The sequence below is a fragment of the Salvelinus alpinus genome, chromosome 1, assembly GCF_045679555.1.
Source record: "Salvelinus alpinus chromosome 1, SLU_Salpinus.1, whole genome shotgun sequence".
NCBI lineage: Eukaryota > Metazoa > Chordata > Actinopteri > Salmoniformes > Salmonidae > Salvelinus > Salvelinus alpinus.
In genome coordinates this window covers 13,442,056-13,466,336 of record NC_092086.1, presented here as the reverse complement: position 1 = coordinate 13,466,336, position 24,281 = coordinate 13,442,056, and the positions used below count along the sequence as shown (strand labels likewise).

The 24,281-nt window shown below is 43.7% G+C and overlaps 1 protein-coding gene across 5 annotated transcripts; it reads right to left on the bottom strand.

The window, feature by feature from the left end:
- Window positions 1-962: 962 nt before the first annotated feature.
- On the bottom strand, window positions 963-24,219 carry pigq (phosphatidylinositol glycan anchor biosynthesis, class Q). 5 transcript variants are annotated; one of them, XM_071391487.1, is made up of 14 exons: window positions 23,926-24,219; window positions 19,653-19,902; window positions 19,038-19,224; window positions 17,044-17,327; window positions 16,695-16,891; window positions 13,075-13,206; window positions 12,736-12,856; window positions 9,041-9,167; window positions 8,806-8,959; window positions 6,262-6,373; window positions 3,766-3,846; window positions 3,359-3,473; window positions 2,956-3,017; window positions 963-2,489 (listed from the first exon to the last, which is right to left on the bottom strand). In XM_071391487.1, exons 2-14 carry the CDS (start codon window positions 19,803-19,805, stop codon window positions 2,337-2,339), a joined length of 1,878 nt encoding a protein of 625 aa, XP_071247588.1. In that variant the 5' UTR covers window positions 19,806-19,902; window positions 23,926-24,219; the 3' UTR covers window positions 963-2,336. The 5 variants fall into 5 exon arrangements, with proteins under 5 accessions (XP_071247588.1, XP_071247597.1, XP_071247581.1 ...); XM_071391496.1 differs by lacking the exon at window positions 23,926-24,219 and adding an exon at window positions 23,447-23,608; XM_071391480.1 differs by lacking the exon at window positions 23,926-24,219 and adding an exon at window positions 23,364-23,550.
- Between the last annotated feature and the right edge of the window lie 62 nt (window positions 24,220-24,281).

Sequence of the window (24,281 nt, the reverse complement as noted above, 5' to 3'; positions counted from 1 at the left end):
ACTCCAGACACACACCTATAAAACACACACCATGACAGGACTCCAGACACACACACACCTATAAAACACACACCATGACAGGACTCCAGACACACACCTATAAAACACACACTATGACACCATGATGTGCATGTACTCACACAACCATGAGGCAAACGCACACACAGCTATTTAACACAAACACTACTGACAGATACATAATCTATGGGAACAATATTGTATGAACCAAGCACTTGGTCGATAACTCCCATTGGAATAATCTGCTTTAGCCTGATAAAAACTCAAGATACTTTACTAATGGATTATACCAGTCATCATCACAATGATGCAGATAATATATGTAAACCCTGGATTATCCATCATCAATCTGAATCTCAGATAATATATGTAAACCCTGGATTATCCATCATCCATCTGAATCTGTGTCTGTTGTGTTTGTGTGGCCAACAGGGCTCTGGTATGATGCTTCGGGACAGGCCTCCCAATCCTCTAGGTTCCTGCCTTGCCATTGGAGCCAGGATCTGTCCCTGACTAGCCCCTGTGCAGAAGCTGGTGTGTAACAGACACTCCACATAAATATCCTCACACACTGACTGGAACCCTCCAGGAACTGTGGAGGGGAATCATACTTGACTATGAGGGATCCCAAAGGAATAGAAGGTGGTGTGTGGTGTGGTTGTAGTGTTGTGTGGTGTGGTTGTAGTGTTGTGTGGTTGTAGTGTTGTGTGGTGTGGTTGTAGTGGTGTGTGGTGTGGTTGTAGTGGTGTGTGGTGTGGTTGTAGTGTTGTGTGCGTGTAGTGTTGTTTGTGTCCAATCCACAGCGGTTCCTGCTGCTGCCTTCAGAGCAGACAGTTATACCAACGCTGTAGCAGTGCTGGTGGAGGATATAATTCATCCCATGACCTTCTCTCTCTCTCTCTATAAACTGGAAAAACAATGAGGCTACTCCTTTTCAAACCACATTCAAATCAACTGGGACTTTATTATTATGAAAGGGACATTGGGGATACGTCCCATATAGCCCTAGTCAAAAAGTAGTACACTATTTAGTCTATAGCGTGCCATTTGAGACGCATCCCGGACATTTAGGTACATTGAACATTCAACGACTTGATTACTAGTCAACACAATCAAGTGCAATCAAACATGACAATATGACAAACTATGGTCCTGATTTAGAATCAATTGTTTTCTTATTTATTTCCATTATGGCACAAAAAAAAATCAGTCTATGAAATTAAAGGGAAAAATGTACGTTCTAAGAAGATAAACCAGGATAATACCAGGTTGTTATTGTAAAAAATAAAGGCTCTCAATAAAGTTGCAAAATTCCTTGGTATTTCAGAAATCCCAGTTGGAGGATTCCCTGATTCCCTCCAGATTCCGGGAATATTCCAACCAGGATTTCTGGGGGAAACCTGGGAATTTGGGGAAAGTTAGAGGAATCTTTCAAACGTAATGCTAAATAAAAGGTTAAATAAATACAGTACTATACTCTAGTACTTCTCTGGCAGTTAGATACTGTACTGTAGGTTTGGGGTTAGCAGGTTCTTAGGGGGAAAATGGCACATTACCAGAGTTTAAAAAATGATCTAGAATACTAAACTAAGAATAAATACTGAATGTTTTCAATAAAAATAAATTCATTGACAAATGTTCTAATAATCACAATCTCGCTACACATTAGTCGGAATGTATAAACAGTCAATTCATCCTAACATTTGTGACTGTTTTATTTTAATCTTATAATATAAAATACATCTGGAGTTAAATAAGACTAGGAGTAATTAGTGTAGTAGATGGTTTAGACAGCATCACAAATGGCACCCTATTCCCTACATAGTGCACTACTTTTGACCAGGGCCCCATAGAGCTCTGGTCAAAAGTAGTGCACTATGTAGGGAATAGGGTGCCAGCAGCCCTAAATACCTGATTTAAAAGGAGACACACACCTCCTTTACAAGCTCTCATCAGCAGCACCAACATTCTCACACTAACATCCTCTCCCACCACCCCCCCTCCTCAACCTCTCCCCCTATCCATCCCCCTCTCATCAACCTTGGTGTTCTTATCTCTCCCCCCTATCCCTCCCCCTTCTCTATCTCTCCTCTGGTCTCAGTTGATCTTGGTGGTGTTTCCAGGGGTAGATGAGTTCTCCCAGAAACAGCTTCTCCCCTCCATCTCTCTCTCTCTCTCCACTTTGTCTCTCCCCCCTGGTCCTAGTCTATCTTGGTAGTCTTGTGTCTCCAGGGGTAGATGAGTTCTCCCAGAAACAGCTTCTTCCCTCCATCTCTCTCTCTCTCTCCATCTCTCCCCTTTGTCTCTCCCCCCTGGTCCTAGTCGATCTTGGTAGTCTTGTGTCTCCAGGGGTAGATGAGTTCTCCCAGGAACAGCTTCTTGCAGAGGGCCAGCCAGGAGTCTTTAGGGTAGCAGCTGTAGGTGGGGGTCTTGTAGGTCTGAACCACACTGCTCACCTTCAGAGGGTTAATCTGAGAGAGAGACGGAGGAGGGGGAGACATAAACAAGTCTAGGTTTATCTAGGAGAAAAACTGTGAATGACACATGTGTGTATGGTATGTCTAATGATGCTGTGGTTTTACAGGACTAAATAACCTAAACTGACTGCCACTTTTAGCTTCAGTTTTTTATTCTGCCACATATGCCAAATGCTATCATGAAAGAGGATCACAATTGAAATAAGTCGTATACTTTTTTGTGTGTCCTCAATGATTCTTAATCAAGTGCATCATTTTGTGTGGATCTAGTTTTAAATGATCACATAAACTAAAAGACAGAACGAAAAGGAAGACAGAATTTATGTTGTGAAAAATTAAATGAAAGAGAAAGAGACGAGAGAGAAACAAGATAAATAAACAAAGAGATAGAGAAGAGAGAGAATGAAAGAAAGAGAGAAGAGAGAGAAACAGAGAGAGAAGAGAGTGAGAGATGTCTTACATCCATCATGAGGTGTAGAGGTGTTCCTGGTTCCTCACAGAGCACTCTGAACTTCACCCCCTCTGTAGAGAACACACACATCTCAGTCAAACACAGAACATCACAGCCCAGCCCAGCACCCTCTCCTCCCTCCCTCCCTCATTCAACCAGGTCTCTCTTAAAAATAGAGACTAACCTGGTTAAATAAAGGAATATAGAAACCACAGTACAGAACATTTTTAAAAACATTTTATAAAGTCGATTTTGTAGCATAAGCTGGGAATTGGATATTTTTGACTGACATTCTGATTGTCTGTTTCATATCGGCGAAGTAGTTAAAACGCTGTCACTTCCACTAAGTATGAAAGTACACTTCCTGCCATTCTACACATTTCGACATGTTGGCGGAGACGGTCCCTCCCACCTGCCAGTCTGTAGGATCTGAAGAGTCGGAGGCCCATGGCGAACAGAGGGAAGGAGTTGATGAAGTCAACACTGAGATGGACCACTCCCTGGACCATCACTACCACAAGGCGGAGCTAGACACAGACAGACAGACAGACAGACAGACAGACAGACAGACAGACAGACAGACAGACAGACAGACAGTAGGGGTCAAAGAATAGATACTTTATTGTCCATTGGTTAGAATGAGAATGTGTCTTGTTCCTTTCCCAACACCCCCAGACACATGTTGAGAGGCCCAGGGTCAGCCGCAGGGCTGCGCCCATGGATGGAGAGCAATTGTAGGGGATTAAAGTGCCTGTGTGTGTGTGTGTGTGTGTGTGTGTGTGTGTGTGTGTGTGTGTGTGTGTGTGTGTGTGTTCTCACCAGGGTAAACACTAGGTAGTATAGAGCTGTGGTTGGCAGGAGGAACAGCAGGATGGTGAAGAGTAACGTCCCGATGAACAACTAGAAAACAACACACACCAGTTCACTGTAACAAATACACACACACACGTGTTAGTTCACTGTGTCATGACGTTGCCTGCTTGGGAATTGCAAACCCCATCCCCCTCTCCCTGCCTCTCCCTTTCCTCCTTCAACCCATGCTGTGATCACAGAGAGACGTCGTAAATTCCTGAGAATCTCCTCATGGCCAAACAGTATTAAGAGAGAGGGTAAACTTTCAGGACAAAGGAATTCTCTTCCACCTCACAGAACTTGAGGTACGAACATATTTCATATTCCTGCAAAAGTATAAAAGATCGGTGGAGAGTCCAGCTATTAACATGCCCGTTTGTCCCCATGTGGGAAACTCATGAGAGACTGTGGGACTACATTACCATACCGCTGTTTATATAATAACCTCAGATATGAGGTTTACATCTGTTTGTTGTATAAAATGAATGAGTGAGTATGATACTGTTTGTATAATTGTGTAATATGATTTTGGACTGTTTAATGAAGAAAAATACAAATCCCGTTTGATTTGAACTAAACCCGAGGACCTGCCCCTGAGCCAGTTGGGTCAGACATCCAAGGACAGCCCCTCTCTGCTATCCGAATAAAAGCTCAACTCTGAGAAATTACCATTAGACCATGTTTTCTCTCCATGGGTAGAACGAAGGTTAAGTACAATTGCTGAATCTTTAACCATACCACGTGGTTAAACTCTTAGACGAATAATAACAAGTCTTTGATATTGACTACTAGTCTGCAGCTAGGAATTCGGTATCATTGAACGTGAAGAAAGACAACCGCCGAAACATCCATTCTATAACGAATGTCACTCTGAACTATCCACAATAGCCCAGACAGAGACCGACGAACCTCCAACAGAAACTAACTTCACTCCAACAGAAACTAACTTCACTCCAACAGAAACTAACTTCACTCCAACAGAAACTAACTTCTCTCCAACAGAAACTAACTTCACTCCAACAGAAACTAACTTCACTCCAACAGAAACTAACTTCACTCCAACAGAAACTAACTTCTCTCCAACAGAAACTAACTTCACTCCAACAGAAACTAACTTCTCTCCAACAGAAACTAACTTCACTCCAACAGAAACTAACTTCACTCCAACAGAAACTAACTTCACTCCAACAGAAACTAACTTCACTCCAACAGAAACTAACTTCACTCCAACAGAAACTAACTTCACTCCAACAGAAACTAACTTCACTCCAACAGAAACTAACTTCACTCCAACAGAAACTAACTTCACTCCAACAGAAACTAACTTCTCTCCAACAGAAACTAACTTCTCTCCAACAGAAACTAACTTCACTCCAACAGAAACTAACTTCACTCCAACAGAAACTAACTTCACTCCAACAGAAACTAACTTCACTCCAACAGAAACTAACTTCACTCCAACAGAAACTAACTTCACTCCAACAGAAACTAACTTCTCTCCAACGATCAAGACGACACACACCGAGCGTAACTATATATATATTGATTGCAATTGTTCCCGAATGAGTGAGCGTTCATGTGTAAGGATTAGCATGTCAATTGTTATAATTATGGACTCTGTAGTGAATTCTTAGTCGAACGCAATTTTCCGTTTGTCTAACAAGCCGCCATGCCGGTTCAGCCCACTAGGGCATATTTCTCCCATCATTTTCATGTAACCAATTTTAAGTTTGTTTGTTTGTTTATGCATTTCTGTGAATTAATTAGTTAGTAATAAATAAATTATTTAAGACAATTGATGTATGGATGACTCATAGTGAAGACTGGGTTCGTGCAGATAATCAACAATTTACGACGTTTGGAATGAGACTAACGTGAGGTAAAGTAAATAAATAATTAATTAGAAGACTATTGATCAGATATGAAAATATCTGAAAGGTTATATTGGGAAATTATAACTTTGTAATCTGACTACTTTTCCTGGTGCTCCCAAATTCATAGTTAATTAGTTACGTTATTACTCAGTTGATCGCGTAATCCCTAATTACAGGAATCTTTGATAAAAACTATAAGTCTTCAATTTAATGATAGCAAAGACACGACAACTGTAACAAAGATACACACGTGTTAGTTCACTGTAACAAATATACACACATGTTAGTTCACTGTAACAAATATACACACATGTTAGTTCACTGTAACAAATACACACACACGTTAGTTCACTGTAAAAAACACACACACACGTTAATTCACTGTAACAAATACACACACACACACGTGTTAGTTCACTGTAACAAATACACACACATGTTTGTTCACTGTAACAAATACACACACACGTTAGTTCACTGTAACAAATATACACACGTGTTAGTTCACTGTAACAAATGTGTGTGTGATAGGTGTCTGAGTAATAGGTGTGTGTGTGTGTGAGAGAGAGAGATAGGTGTGTGTGACTACCTGGTCCAGGTCATAAGAGCAGGAGTCTACTCTCTGTCTGAGGACGTTCCATTTCTTCCCTCTGAACAGCCTCCACAGAGAGGACAGACCATATACCGTCATACAGTACAGCCTGGAGAGAGGAGGAGGAGGGGAGAGAGAGGTAGGAGAGGGAGGAGGGTAATGAGGGATGGGGAGAAGAAAGAGAGGTAGGGATGAATAGGTGATGAGAGAGAGAGAGGAGGGGGAGAGAGGGGAGGGGGAGAGAGAGGGCGGTAGGAGAGGGATGGGGAGTAGAAAGGGAAAGGAGGAGGAGGGGGAAGAGCAGGGTGGAGAGGGGGAGAAGATAGAGAAAAGATGAAGAGATGAGGGTAAAGGGGAAGAGGTATAGAGAGGAGAGATGGACAGGGAGAGAGAGAGAGATAGAGGGTGAGAGAGGGAAGGAAGATATTTTTAGCCTCCATACACATTTAATAAGTCCATCTGTAAATGCCATGCTGAGAGCTCCTCACACATCAATTAGTAAAGGGGAAAGGGGTAACACGTCACCATAATGTTCACAGGGCTGAGAGCTCCTCACACATCAATTAGTAAAGGGGAAAGGGGTAACACGTCACCATAATGTTCACAGGGCTGAGAGCTCCTCACACATCAATTAGTAAAGGGGAAAGGGGTAACACGTCACCATAATGTTCACAGGGCTGAGAGCTCCTCACACATCAATTAGTAAAGGGGAAAGGGGTAACACGTCACCATAATGTTCACAGGGCTGAGAGAGGTACAGTGCCTTCAGAATGTATTCAGAGCCCTTGACTTTTTCCACATTTTGTTACATTACAGCCTTAAAATGAAAATCGCCCTCAATCTACACACAATATCCCATAATTGTTTTAAAAATGTCAACATTTTCAGGGGGCAGACCCCCCTGCCAGATGGGGCACCCCCACTTTATACAAAGTCAGGAGGCCATGAATAGACCTACAGGTATGACTGATGAATGAAGCAGGTGTTAAACGGGGGCTTTGCTTCACAGAAAGCAGCAGTTGATTAAGTTACTCCATTGCCAACACTTTAAATCAAATCAGTAGACCAATATCCTTAATATTACCATATAAGTATCATGCCATTAGTTTTTATAACCTCCAATCTGTTTGTTTTTTTTATCATATTTTGGACCAGAATAAGGCTCTACTAACTATTGTTCCTGCAGTGAGGACTCAACATCTTCACCGAATGTTTTCATAATTTATCTGGAGAGAATTGCTAAAAAATCAGTAGTAGCCTACCTGTATGCACATTAGGGAGTACATGAACAGCTCCCTCACGATGTAATTCGGTTTCGTTCAACTAAAATATCAGCTTGTTCGCAAACCACCCATCACTAGGCTACACTGACGAGTCACTTTAGCGGCAGTGGGTCGTGTTTACATCGTGACGTGTTTCATTACGCCGTACGTCATCTTCACGGCGTCTTGCCCCGCTAATGAACGGACAAGTCAAGTGTAGTGTTTGTAACGCAAGCTTGAGGAGAGCCTATCTCGTCAGGGATCGTATTTATCTTGGAAGAATATGACATTTTAATTCAAAAACAGGATAAATATCAGTTTCAGGCTGATAATAAACATGTTCTTCGACGAACTGGCTGGACTGAAGAGGACGCAAAAGTTTGAAAAATGTTCAAAGTATGTGGTCCGTCTTTCAACCGCAAGGGGGCGTTGCGTTTCCACTTCGATGAGCACGTCCCGATTGAAATTCATGACATCCGGCGCAAGGTAAGGCTTTAGGAAGAAGAAGATAAAAATATATGGTCCTTCTTACTCTCATGGCGTGTTAACCTGCCAAAATACACTGAAGACTCCATGTCTGTATCCCAAATGGGACCCTATTCTCGCCGTAGTGCACATCTTCTGACTATAGCTCATAGGGTATTCCCTTTATAGTGCACTATGGTCAAACGTGGTGCACTTTTGGGAGGCATCGTGACTGTGCTGGTCTCTTCTCATCTGGCTCCATGTGTAACAGTGTTGCTTCCGTCCCTCTCCTCACCCCAACCTGGGCTCGAACCAGGGACCCTCTGAACACATCAACAACCGCCGCCCACGAAGCATCGTTACCCATCGCTTTCCAATCGCTGACGCAAGGGAAACATCTACTTTAAGGTCTCAGAGCGAGTGACGTCACCGATTGAAACGCTATTAGTGCGCACCGCTAACTAGCTAGCCATTTCACACCGGTTACACATAGACATAGAAACAGTAGGTATAGCGGACTAGGGGACGGACTAAAGTTATACTGTTACACAGGGTTAGTGACTGGTCTCTTCTCACCTGGCTCCATAGACATAGAAACAGTAGGTATAGCAGGGTTGGGGTTAGTGACAGTAGATGTGCAAGGTGAGCAGGGCAGTGATGTCAGAGAGCAGGGAGAGGTCAAAGGTCAAGCCCAGGAAGACAGACCCACGTACCACAGAATCATCTCAACGAGCGGGATGATTCTCACCTGGCTCCGTAGACGTAGAAACAGTAGGTATAGCAGGGTTAGGGTTAGTGACGTATCTCTTCTCACCTGGCTCCATAGACGTAGAAACAGTAGATGTGGAAGGTGAGCAGGGCGGTGATGTCAGAGAGCAGGGAGAGGGCAAAGGTCAAGCCCAGGCAGGCAGACAGACCCACGTACCACAGAATCATCTCAACGAACGGAGACATCAGGTGAATGTAGCCTGCAGAGAGAGGAGGAGGGGCATGGGTGTTTGTGTCTGTGGAGGATGGGCCATGGGTATGTGTGTGTGTGTGAGACTCACTGATCCACAGGTGTATATGGTAGAGGAAGAATCGTCCTAACACCTGGTCTAGAGCCCGGTTCATCTTCAGACCAGCTGGAGCTCCCATCAGCCACTGCAACAGCTCCTCCAGCTCTTTAGCTACATGCTAACAACAAAACACACAACAATACATAGCTTAGCTACATGCTAACAACAAAACACACAACAATACATAGCTTAGCTACATGCTAACAACAAAACACACAACAATACATAGCTTAGCTACATGCTAACAACAAAACACACAACAATACATAGCTTAGCTACATGCTAACAAATCATAGAACAACATTTAGTCTCACCTTATAATATATACACTATGGGCTGTATTTAATCAAGTGTCTCAGAGAGCTGATCTAGGATCAGTTTAGCCTTTTAGATCACAATGAATCAGATTACATGGAGAGTAGGACCTGATCCTAGATCATAATGATTTAGATTACATGGAGAGGAGGACCTGATCCTAGATCATAATGAATCAGATTACATGGAGAGGGACCTGATCCTAGATCATAATGAATCAGATTACATGGAGAGGGACCTGATCCTAGATCACAATGAATATGATTATAATGGACAGGAGGGACGTGGGGTCGTACGTATCAGCTCCCCTCGGTCTATGTTATCTTATTCCTTGTGATCTAAAAGGCAAAACTGATCCTAGATCAGCACACATACTCAGAGATAAAGATATTTAGGAGATATTTAGGGGGATATTTAGGAGATATTTAGGGGGATATTTAGGAGATATTTAGGAGATATTTAGGGGGATATTTAGGAGATATTTAGGGGGATATTTAGGAGATATTTAGGGGGATATTTAGGAGATATTTAGGGGGATATTTTAGGGGGATATTTAGGAGATATTTAGGGGGATATTGAGGGGGTTATTCTGTTATTCTATTAACTGTTCTGCCTGCGGTTATGGAACCCCTACCTGTCCCAGACCTGCTGTTTTCAATTCTTAATGATCGGCTATGAAAAGCCAACTGACATTTATTCCTGATTATTATTTGACCATGCTTGTCATTTATGAACATTTTGAAAATCTTGGCTCTCTCTAATTCTCTCCTTCTCTCTCTCTTTCTCTCTCTCGGAGGACCTGAGCCCTGGGACCGTGCGTCGGGGCTGCCGGGCGTGATGGCTCCTTGCTGTCCCCAGTCCACCTGGCCTTGCTGCTATTCCAGTTTCAGCTGTTCTGCCTGCGGTTATGGAACCACCACCTGTCCCGGACCTGCTATTTTCAACTCTTGATGATCGGCTATGAAAAGCCAACTGAAAATTATTCATGATTATTATTTGACCATGCTTGTCACTTATGAACATTTTGAACATCTTGGCATAGTTCTGTTATAATCTCCACCCAGCACAGCCAGAAGAGGACTGGCCACCCCTCATAGCCTGGTTCCTCTCTAGGTTTCTTCCTAGGTTTTGGCCTTTCTAGGGAGTTTTTCCTAGCCACCGTGCTTCTACACCTGCATTGATTGCTGTTTGGGGTTTTAGGCTGGGTTTCTGTACAGCACTTCGAGATATTAGCTGATGTACGAAGGGCTATATAAAATAAACTTGATTTGATTTGATTCTAGGGGGATACTGAGGGGGTTATTCTAGGGGGATATTGAGGGGGTGATTCTAGGGGGATATTGAGGGGGTGATTCTAGGGGGATATTGAGGGGGTGATTCTAGGGGGATATTGAGGAGGTGATTCTAGGGGGATATTGAGGAGGTTATTCTAGGGGGATATTGAGGGGGTTATTCTAGGGGGATATTGAGGGGGTGATTCTAGGGGGATATTGAGGAGGTGATTCTAGGGGGATATTGAGGGGGTGATTCTAGGGGGATATTGAGGAGGTGATTCTAGGGGGATATTGAGGAGGTGATTCTAGGGGGATATTGAGGGGGTGATTCTAGGGGGATATTGAGGAGCTGATTCTAGGGGGATATTGAGGAGGTGATTCTAGGGGGATATTGAGGAGGTGATTCTAGGGGGATATTGAGGGGGTGATTCTAGGGGGATATTGAGGAGGTGATTCTAGGGGGATATTGAGGGGGTGATTCTAGGGGGATATTGAGGGGGTGATTCTAGGGGGATATTGAGGAGGTTATTCTAGGGGGATATTGAGGGGGTGATTCTAGGGGGATATTGAGGAGGTTATTCTAGGGGGATATTGAGGAGGTGATTCTAGGGGGATATTGAGGGGGTGATTCTAGGGGGATATTGAGGAGGTGATTCTAGGGGGATATTGAGGAGGTGATTCTAGGGGGATATTGAGGAGGTTATTCTAGGGGGATATTGAGGGGGTTATTCTAGGGGGATATTGAGGAGGTTATTCTAGGGGGATATTGAGGAGGTGATTCTAGGGGGATATTGAGGGGGTTATTCTAGGGGGATATTGAGGAGGTTATTCTAGGGGGATATTGAGGGGGTTATTCTAGGGGGATATTGAGGAGGTGATTCTAGGGGGATATTGAGGAGGTTATTCTAGGGGGATATTGAGGGGGTGATTCTAGGGGGATATTGAGGAGGTGATTCTAGGGGGATATTGAGGGGGTGATTCTAGGGGGATATTGAGGAGGTGATTCTAGGGGGATATTGAGGGGGTGATTCTAGGGGGATATTGAGGGGGTTATTCTAGGGGGATATTGAGGGGGTTATTCTAGGGGGATATTGAGGGGGTTATTCTAGGGGGATATTGAGGGGGTTATTCTAGGGGGATATTGAGGGGGATATTGAGGAGGTTATTCTAGGGGGATATTGAGGGGGTGATTCTAGGGGGATATTGAGGAGGTGATTCTAGGGGGATATTGAGGAGGTGATTCTAGGGGGATATTGAGGGGGTTATTCTAGGGGGATATTGAGGGGGTTATTCTAGGGGGATATTGAGGGGGTTATTCTAGGGGGATATTGAGGAGGTTATTCTAGGGGGATATTGAGGGGGTGATTCTAGGGGGATATTGAGGAGGTGATTCTAGGGGGATATTGAGGGGGTTATTCTAGGGGGATATTGAGGGGGTGATTCTAGGGGGATATTGAGGAGGTTATTCTAGGGGGATATTGAGGAGGTTATTCTAGGGGGATATTGAGGGGGTTATTCTAGGGAGATATTGAGGGGGTTATTCTAGGGGGATATTGAGGGGGTTATTCTAGGGGGATATTGAGGAGGTTATTCTAGGGGGATATTGGGTTGGATATTGAGGGGGATATTGAGGGGGTTATTCTAGGGGGATATTGAGGGGGATATTGAGGGGGTTATTCTAGGGGGATATTGAGGAGGTTATTCTAGGGGGATATTGAGGGGGATATTGAGGGGGTTATTCTAGGGGGATATTGAGGAGGTTATTCTAGGGGGATATTGGGTTGGATATTGAGGGGGATATTGAGGGGGTTATTCTAGGGGAATATTTCGTAGTGCAAAAATGACCCTGAACCTCTTTATAATGTGGCAACGTGATTTCATTTGAAGCTTATCTTCAACAATGAGTTTAACAAAAGGTGATTATTGAACTAGAGTTTAGTCAAATGAGCAATACATAAATAGTCACCTCTCGATACTGAACGTTGTTGAAGAAAAGTTTAAAAATATAAATCTCTCTGACAGATTATAATGAGGTTTTAAAAGGTAATTGTTGTACATTGTTTTTGCACGAGGGAAATGTTGCCCATAATGTCTCACATCAGCAGCAGGTACCAGTGTGTTGGCCAGTTTGCCAATACGGTTCTCTCTATACATCCACCATACCAACAGCAGGCCCAGACACACATCCACAAAGAACGACACGGAGATATTGGCTTTCCTATGGAGAGAAAGAGGAGAGAAAGAGGAGAGAGAGTCACTACTGTTGATCGGGGTCAATAGGGCTCTGGTCAAATGCACTGCACTATATAGGGAATAGTGTGCGATTTGAGACGCATTGGGGTGAGTTAGATACCATCTTGTAGCCAGTCTGCCACATGGCTGTGTGTGTGTGTGTGTGTGTGTATGTGTGTGTGTGTGTGTGTGTGTGGTCTCTACCTCATGAAGTGGTTGTGTGCGGTGGCTCTGGTAGGAGAGCAGACTGTCTGAAGGTGTTCTGTTCTGTAGCTCAGCTGAACACACGTAGACAACTTACTGGAGATGAACCTCACCGGACGCACATTCAATATCCTGAGGAGACAGACAGGCACATTCAATATCCTGAGGAGACAGACAGGCACATTCAATATCCTGGGGAGACAGACAGACACATTCAATATCCTGGGGAGACAGACAGGCACATTCAATATCCTGGGGAGACAGACAGGCACATTCAATATCCTGAGGAGACAGACAGGCACATTCAATATCCTGGGGAGACAGACAGGCACATTCAATATCCTGAGGAGACAGACAGGCACATTCAATATCCTGGGGAGACAGACAGGCACATTCAATATCCTGGGGAGACAGACAGGCACATTCAATATCCTGAGGAGACAGACAGGCACATTCAATATCCTGGGAGACAGACAGGCACATTCAATATCCTGGGGAGACAGACAGGCACATTCAATATCCTGGGAGACAGACAGGCACATTCAATATCCTGGGGAGACAGACAGGCACATTCAATATCCTGGGAGACAGACAGGCACATTCAATATCCTGGGAGACAGACAGGCACATTCAATATCCTGGGGAGACAGACAGGCACATTCAATATCCTGAGGAGACAGACAGGCACATTCAATATCCTGGGAGACAGACAGGCACATTCAATATCCTGGGGAGACAGACAGGCACATTCAATATCCTGGGGAGACAGACAGGCACATTCAATATCCTGAGGAGACAGACAGGCACATTCAATATCCTGGGGAGACAGACAGGCACATTCAATATCCTGAGGAGACAGACAGGCACATTCAATATCCTGAGGAGACAGACAGGCACATTCAATATCCTGAGGAGACAGACAGGCACATTCAATATCCTGAGGAGACAGACAGACACATTCAATATCCTGGGGAGACAGACAGGCACATTCAATATCCTGGGGAGACAGACAGGCACATTCAATATCCTGGGGAGACAGACAGACACATTCAATATCCTGGGGAGACAGACAGACACATTCAATATCCTGGGGAGACAGACAGGCACATTCAATATCCTGAGGAGACAGACAGGCACATTCAATATCCTGGGGAGACAGACAGACACATTCAATATCCTGGGGAGACAGACAGGCACATTCAATATCCTGGGGAGACAGACAGACACATTCAATATCCTGGGGAGACAGACAGGCACATTCAATATCCTGAGGAGACAGACAGGCACATTCAATATCCTGGGGAGACAGACAGACACATTCAATATCCTGGGGAGACAGACAGGCACATTCAATATCCTGGGGAGACAGACAGACACATTCAATATCCTGGGGAGACAGACAGACACATTCAATATCCTGGGGAGACAGACAGGCACATTCAATATCCTGGGGAGACAGACAGACACATTCAATATCCTGGGGAGACAGACAGACACATTCAATATCCTGGGGAGACAGACAGGCACATTCAATATCCTGGGGAGACAGACAGGCACATTCAATATCCTGAGGAGACAGACAGACACATTCAATATCCTGGGGAGACAGACAGGCACATTCAATATCCTGGGGAGACAGACAGACACATTCAATATCCTGGGGAGACAGACAGGCACATTCAATATCCTGGGGAGACAGACAGGCACATTCAATATCCTGGGGAGACAGACAGACACATTCAATATCCTGGGGAGACAGACAGACACATTCAATATCCTGGGGAGACAGACAGGCACATTCAATATCCTGGGGAGACAGACAGGCACATTCAATATCCTGGGGAGACAGACAAACACATTCAATATCCTGGGGAGACAGACAGACACATTCAATATCCTGGGGAGACAGACAGGCACATTCAATATCCTGGGGAGACAGACAGACACATTCAATATCCTGGGGAGACAGACAGACACATTCAATATCCTGGGGAGACAGACAGACACATTCAATATCCTGGGGAGACAGACAGACACATTCAATATCCTGGGGAGACAGACACATTCAATATCCTGGGGAGACAGACAGACAGACAGACGAACACATTCAATATCCTGGGAGACAGACAGACAGACGAACACATTCAATATCCTGGGGAGACAGAACACATTCAATATCCTGGGAGACAGACAGACACATTCAATATCCTGGGAGACAGACAGACACATTCAATATCCTGGGAGACAGACAGACAGACAGATTCAATATCCTGGGAGACAGACAGACGAACACATTCAATATCCTGGGAGACAGACAGACAGACAGACAGAAAGACGAACTGGGTCAGTGTCTCTTGGCACATAAAGAGTTGCAACTGATGAACGTACAGGATCCACAGTGTTAGTATCCAGGTGGTTAGCAGGCAGACAGGTACCGACACACACACACCCCTTACCTGCTACTACAGAGGCTGGTCCACAGTGTTAGTATCCAGGTGGTTAGCAGGCAGACAGGTACCGACACACACACACCCCTTACCTGCTACTACAGAGGCTGGTCCACAGTGTTAGTATCCAGGTGGTTAGCAGGCAGACAGGTACCGACACACACACACCCCTTACCTGCTACTACAGAGGCTGGTCCACAGTGTTAGTATCCAGGTGGTTAGCAGGCAGACAGGTACCGACACACACACACCCCTTACCTGCTACTACAGAGGCTGGTCCACAGTGTTAGTATCCAGGTGGTTAGCAGGCAGGCAGGTACCGACACACACACCCCTTACCTGCTACTACAGAGGCTGGTCCACAGTGTTAGTATCCAGGTGGTTAGCAGGCAGACAGGTACCGACACACACACACCCCTTACCTGCTACTACAGAGGCTGGTCCACAGTGTTAGTATCCAGGTGGTTAGCAGGCAGGCAGGTACCGACACACACACACACCCCTTACCCGCTACTACAGAGGCTGGTCCACAGTGTTAGTATCCAGGTGGTTAGCAGGCAGACAGGTACCGACACACACACACCCCTTACCTGCTACTACAGAGGCTGGTCCACAGTGTTAGTATCCAGGTGGTTAGCAGGCAGGCAGGTACCGACACACACACACTCCTTACCTGCTACTACAGAGGCTGGTCCACAGTGTTAGTATCCAGGTGGTTAGCAGGCAGACAGGTACCGACACACACACACCCCTTACCTGCTACTACAGAGGCTGGTCCACAGTGTTAGTATCCAGGTGGTTAGCAGACAGACAGGTACTGACACACACACACCCCTTACCTGCTACTACAGAGGCTGGTCCACAGTGTTAGTATCCAGGTGGTTAGCAGGCAGGCAGGTACCGACACACACACACCCCTTACCTGCTACTACAGAGGCTGGTCCACAGTGTTAGTATCCAGGTGGTTAGCAGGCAGGCAGGTACCGACACACACACACCCCTTACCTGCTACTACAGAGGCTGGTCCACAGTGTTAGTATCCAGGTGGTTAGCAGACAGACAGGTACTGACACACACACACACCCCTTACCTGCTAGTACAGAGGCTGGTCCACAGTGTTAGTATCCAGGTGGTTAGCAGGCAGGCAGGTACCGACACACACACACCCCTTACCTGCTACTACAGAGGCTGGTCCACAGTGTTAGTATCCAGGTGGTTAGCAGGCAGACAGGTGTAGAGGCCTGTTTCATCAGTTCTACTATGATGGAGCCCTCCCGTCCCTCTGATTGCCAGTGGGTCAGCTTCACAGGACTGTCATCATACTTATCCAGGAAGAACAGCGGCTCACTCTGACACACTGTCCCAAACACCTGCAGCAACAACAACAACAATATAACAATGACAGACAACACATAAGCATTACAAAAACAATATCAGAACTAAACACAGGAGAGGATAGAAAACCCCCGTGTTCAATGAGCAACATATACATGTAAATCAGGTTGTCAGTCCACATCCTCACCTGTGGTAGTTGTGACTCAGTTTGAGGGTCTGGAACCCCGTTCTCTACGGGGTGCAGCTGAGACAGCATGACCTTCCTCTGTTCATAGTGGATAAATATCACCTTGTCCTTCTCTCCTCCTCCTTTCTCTCCCTCTACTTTCTTCTCTTCTCCTTTCTTCTCTCCTCCTCCTTTCTTTGTTCCTCCTTTCTTGCCCTCTCCTCCCTTTCCTCCTTTCTTTCCCTCTCCTTTCTCTCCACCACCATCCTCTTTCAGCTCCTTTTCCTGTTGTAGCAGCTTCCCATCTACGGCAGGGGCAGAGGAACATTTTATTACAGATGCACTGCATGATGATAACAACAGAAATATCCGTCTTTTGATTAAATATACAGTGAACAGACATATCTGTGTCTCTGAATTAAAAAGAGCAGAGTGAATTAAGTTATCTAATTTGCAAACTCTTGTTAACTTACTTTTGCTATGAGAAAACAGTGATGCAGTGATGTACGTCTATAGACAGAACATTCATTTCAGTGTGAGAAAACAGTGATGCAGTGATGCACGTCTATAGACAGAACATTCATTTCAGTGTGAGAAAACAGTGATGCATGTCTATAGACAGAACATTCATTTCAGTGTGAGAAAACAGTGATGTACGTCTATAGACAGAACATTCATTTCATAAGAAATTTCAGGGGAGCACTAATAATATAATAATATAATAACACTAATAATAATATAATAACACTAATAATGCAGACGACACACAATTAATCTTCTCCTTTCCCCCCTCTGATAACCAGGTGGTGAATCGCATCTCTGCATGTCTGGCAGACATATCAGTGTGGATGACGGATCACCACCTCAAGCTGAACCTCGGCAAGACGGAGCTGCTCTTCCTCCCGGGGAAGGACTGCCCGTTCCATGATCTCGCCATCACGGTTGACAACTCCATTGTGTCCTCCTCCCAGAGTGCTAAGAACCTTGGCGTGATCCTGGACAACACCCTGTCGTTCTCAACTAACATCAAGGCGGTGGCCCGTTCCTGTAGGTTCATGCTCTACAACATTCGCAGAGTACGACCCTGCCTCACGCAGGAAGCGGCGCAGGTCCTAATCCAGGCACTTGTCATCTCCCGTCTGGATTACTGCAACTCGCTGTTGGCTGGGCTCCCTGCCTGTGCCATTAAACCCCTACAACTCATCCAGAACGCCGCAGCCCGTCTGGTGTTCAACTTTCCCAAGTTCTCTCACGTCACCCCGCTCCTCCGCTCTCTCCACTGGCTTCCAGTTGAAGCTCGCATCCGCTACAAGACCATGGTGCTTGCCTACGGAGCTGTGAGGGGAACGGCACCTCCGTACCTTCAGGCTCTGATCAGGCCCTACACCCAAACAAGGGCACTGCGTTCATCCACCTCTGGCCTGCTCGCCTCCCTACCTCTGAGGAAGTACAGTTCCCGCTCAGCCCAGTCAAAACTGTTCGCTGCTCTGGCACCCCAATGGTGGAACAAACTCCCTCACGACGCCAGGTCAGCGGAGTCAATCACCACCTTCCGGAGACACCTGAAACCCCACCTCTTTAAGGAATACCTAGGATAGGATAAAGTAATCCTTCTAACCCCCCCCCCCCCTTAAAAGAGTTAGATGCACTATTGTAAAGTGGTTGTTCCACTGGATATCATAAGGTGAATGCACCAATTTGTAAGTCGCTCTGGATAAGAGCGTCTGCTAAATGACTTAAATGTTAAATGTTAAATGTAAATAAGAAAGCCATTCCGTCAATAATTCGATATCAACAGTTAATCTCCAAAGAGAGTGATCTCTGAATCAAAACAAACACCTTTAACGCTGTTACAAAGTCTGCATCCCAAGTGACATCCTATTCCCTACACAGTGCACTACCTTTGACCAGAGCGCATGGGTCAGAGGGTAAAAAGTACCCCATGGGCCCTGGTTAAAAGTAATGTCTTATATAGGGAACAATAGGGGCCACTTGGGATGCAGACGGAGACTTACTCTGGTCCCTTGTGAGGACGTGACACCCGAAGCCTATCTTGCCCATCTCTCTACTGAGCTGGAGCCACTGTCCCTGGGGGAAGATGGTGCTGAGGTCCCTAAGGAAACTCTCCATGCCCTCCTGGCCCTCCTTGGGCATGCTCCACGAGCCCAGCACCGTCAGATCCACCCCACTCTGGCCACGCATCTGGACCAGGGAGAGTAGACAGGAAGGTTAAAACACACACACACACTGACCGTCTCACACACACACTCTCTACCTGCTGTATGTCCTGTTTGACCTGACAAGGGATGAAGGGGTATTGGGTGACTGACAGATTTTTAAAAATATATATATTTATTTAAACTTTATTTAAATAGGCATGTCAGTTAAGAACACATTCTTATTTACAATGACGGCCTACTGGGGAACTGTGAGTTAACTGCCTTGTTCATGGGCAGAATGACAGATTTTTACCTTGTCAGCTCAGGGATTCGATCTAGCAACCTTTCGGTTACTGGCCCAACGCTCTAACCAGTAGGCTACCTGACGCCCGAGACACACACTGACTGTCACTCACACGGACTGTCACTCACACTGACACACACACACACACACACACACACACACTCTACCTGGTGGATGTACTGTTTGACCTGTCCAGGGATGAAGGGGTAGTGGATAACAGCTAGCACCACGGCCGAGTTCTGTCCTGGGATCCATCGCCCCACAAGCAGCCCACTGTCTGCCTTGTTACAGCACTGAGGGAAGAATATCTTCAACACCATGATGGGACTGGAGGTCAGGGGTCAGGGGTCAGGCACGCTCCTTCAGTCTAACCTCCTGAGGCAGGTGATCACAGGTTAGCCTAGTGTCTTCAGATACCTGCAGGAAGGAGAAACATTTTGTGAAGGATGAAATAATTTGTATACCCATTACCCAGCTATACTAGTTACCAATCATTAGTATACCCATTACCCAGCTATACTAGTTACCAATAATTAGTATACCCATTACCCAGCTACACTAGTTACCAATAATTAGTATACCCATTACCCAGCTATACTAGTTACCAATAATTAGTATACCCATTACCCAGCTACACTAGTTACCAATAATTAGTATACCCATTACCCAGCTATACTAGTTACCAATAATTAGTATACCCATTACCCAGCTATACTAGTTACCAATAATTAGTATACCCATTACCCAGCTATACTAGTTACCAATAATTAGTATACCCATTACCCAGCTATACTAGTTACCAATAATTAGTATACCCATTACCCAGCTATACTAGTTACCAATAATTAGTATACCCATTACCCAGCTATACTAGTTACCAATAATTAGTATACCCATTACCCAGCTATACTAGTTACCAATAATTAGTATACCCATTACCCAGCTACACTAGTTACCAATAATTAGTATACCCATTACCCAGCTATACTAGTTACCAATAATTAGTATACCCATTACCCACCTACACTAGTTACCAATAATTAGTATACCCATTACCCACCTACACTAGTTACCAATAATTAGTATACCCATTACCCAGCTATACTAGTTACCAATAATTAGTATACCCATTACCCAGCTACACTAGTTACCAATAATTAGTATACCCATTACCCAGCTACACTAGTTACCAATAATTAGTATACCCATTACCCAGCTATACTAGTTACCAATAATTAGTATACCCATTACCCAGCTATACTAGTTACCAATAATTAGTATACCCATTACCCAGCTACACTAGTTACCAATAATTAGTATACCCATTACCCAGCTATACTAGTTACCAATAATTAGTATACCCATTACCCAGCTACACTAGTTACCAATAATTAGTATACCCATTACCCAGCTATATTAGTTACCAATAATTAGTATACCCATTACCCACCTACACTAGTTACCAATAATTAGTATAACCATTACCCAGCTATACTAGTTACCAATAATTAGTATACCCATTACCCACCTACACTAGTTACCAATAATTAGTATACCCATTACCCAGCTATACTAGTTACCAATAATTAGTATACCCATTACCCAGCTACACTAGTTACCAATAATTAGTATACCCATTACCCAGCTACACTAGTTACCAATAATTAGTATACCCATTACCCAGCTATACTAGTTACCAATAATTAGTATACCCATTACCCAGCTATACTAGTTACCAATAATTAGTATACCCATTACCCAGCTACACTAGTTACCAATAATTAGTATACCCATTACCCAGCTATACTAGTTACCAATAATTAGTATACCCATTACCCAGCTATACTAGTTACCAATAATTAGTATACCCATTACCCAGCTACACTAGTTACCAATAATTAGTATACCCATTACCCAGCTATATTAGTTACCAATAATTAGTATACCCATTACCCACCTACACTAGTTACCAATAATTAGTATAACCATTACCCAGCTATACTAGTTACCAATAATTAGTATACCCATTACCCAGCTACACTAGTTACCAATAATTAGTATACCCATTACCCAGCTATACTAGTTACCAATCATTAGTATACCCATTACCCAGCTACACTAGTTACCAATAATCAGTATACCTATTACCCAGCTACACTAGTTACCAATAATTAGTATACCCATTACCCAGCTACACTAGTTACCAATAATTAGTATACCCATTACCCAGCTACACTAGTTACCAATAATTAGTATACCCATTACCCAGCTACACTAGTTACCAATAATTAGTATACCCATTACCCAGCTACACTAGTTACCAATAATTAGTATACCCATTACCCAGCTACACTAGTTACCAATAATTAGTATACCCATTACCCAGCTACACTAGTTACCAATAATTAGTATACCCATTACCCAGCTACACTAGTTACCAATAATTAGTATACCCATTACCCAGCTATACTAGTTACCAATAATTAGTATACCCATTACCCAGCTACACTAGTTAACAATAATTAGTATACCCATTACCCAGCTATATTAGTTACCAATAATTAGTATACCCATTACCCACCTACACTAGTTACCAATAATTAGTATAACCATTACCCAGCTATACTAGTTACCAATAATTAGTATACCCATTACCCAGCTACACTAGTTACCAATAATTAGTATAACCATTACCCAGCTATACTAGTTACCAATAATTAGTATACCCATTACCCAGCTACACTAGTTACCAATAATTAGTATACCCATTACCCAGCTATACTAGTTACCAATCATTAGTATACCCATTACCCAGCTACACTAGTTACCAATAATCAGTATACCTATTACCCAGCTACACTAGTTACCAATAATTAGTATACCCATTACCCACCTACACTAGTTACCAATAATTAGTATACCCATTACCCAGCTATACTAGTTACCAATAATCAGTATACCTATTACCCAGCTACACTAGTTACCAATAATTAGTATACCCATTACCCACCTACACTAGTTACCAATAATTAGTATACCCATTACCCACCTACACTAGTTCCCCCCAAAAGTAATAACATAGTTAAGGTTTATATATAGTTTAGTTATACTGTGTATACCAGTGTTTCATCTTGTCAAATTGTGAATGTCCTCGTGTGGTGTGAGCCGATCTTGTTTAATAAACATGACCAAGAATCAGGAGGGTTGTCAGAGTGACCCACTCAAACTGTCAGCCGACATTTCAATTCAGCAATCTGTTGTTAGTCAACTAAAACGAATCATTGTCCGACAGCTTCAGTTGAGTTCCGTTGCCTTTGTCCACTGCTGCCCTCTTTGTGTCCTTCAGAATATTGAGCCTTGCATTCGTTTCCATGCCAACCATGCCTGTGGGCTTAACTATTGATTTGGCTGTCGTGCTTTAGTTTCCCGTCACATCTATAACAGCACTATTGCTGCCTAAACTACGTTACATGTTAATATAACATTCGAAACCATTTTGGGCATTAATCGACTATTTGCAGTATACGTTTGAGACAAAGTGAGAAGCTTAGTTTTATTAAAAGAGCAAAAATAGGCCCTAATCAAAGTTAGTGCACACTCCAGCCAGCTTCGGAGGCTAGGCTGTGCGACACCCGTAACGTTATCCGTTGTCAAAATAAAATCAACAGCAATCAACAATAGTTTCTGTATTCCTCTCTGATGTGATGCATATCTTCAATGTCATTGATAATATATTCTGCAGGCAACTATCCACACTGGGCGCACAGTGCAGAGACAGACATTAGCTTACGTGGTTAGCTAACGTTAGCTAGTAACGGCTAAATCCGTCTTCAGCTAGCTAACAACATTTCGGCAAATAATGCAAAAATATTCCATACCTGCAGGGTTGTTTATTTATATTTGAAGAAAATCTGCTTTTGTCAATATGATGTCAATCCAGTTTCAAACATTGGGATGGTACCGTTACATGATTTACCCTTCAATTGTCAAATTGAAGTTAGCGTCTGTGGGTAGCCATCTTTGTTGTTGATAGACCGTCAACAATTACGCTCCGGTTGGAATATCATTGCAGTAACAAGAGTTCCGGTGGATTGCTGGATGAGATGAGGTAGCAGTTCTGTGTAAAATCTGAACTAACCCTTCTGTTTGATAGTAATTTCCATTCACAACAAAAAGCTTGATATTTAGCCTAATAATATCAAATATAATCATAAAATACTACACTTTATTATGGCCACTGAATTCCACTACCACTGAATATTCTTTAAAAAAGATCCCATCCATTTCTGCCAGTTGAAAAGGACACATTTTTCATTATAACCAAAACGATTGTGATCAAACATTGAATCTCATTTCGACTCAATAAGGCAGCCATTAATATCCATTTTAATATAGTATTACAAAATTTGAAAACATCACCCTCGAAATGACATTTGTTACCTTCAATGTTCAGACGTGTTGTTTGCTGTTGGAGGTCATTCTGTTGAATGAAGAACAACTGTAGAGGTGTTATCTCCTCTGAATGACACTGCAAGAAAAGAGCGGGCTGAAAAAGCTTTAGACAAGTAGATATTATAAGTAACCCACATCCACTGTCCATAATGTCTTACACCCATGTGCATAGCTTGTTCATTTAGACGAGATCTTAATTCCATATGAAATGTCAAAGAAAGTCACATTTCAGAAGAATAGCTATGTCCTTATGCAGCTTTAGTAGGCTACATATCGTAATCTGGCACATTTTGGGTGCTTCATTTATTTGGGATGACAGTTGTGGAGGTAGAGATAACACAGAC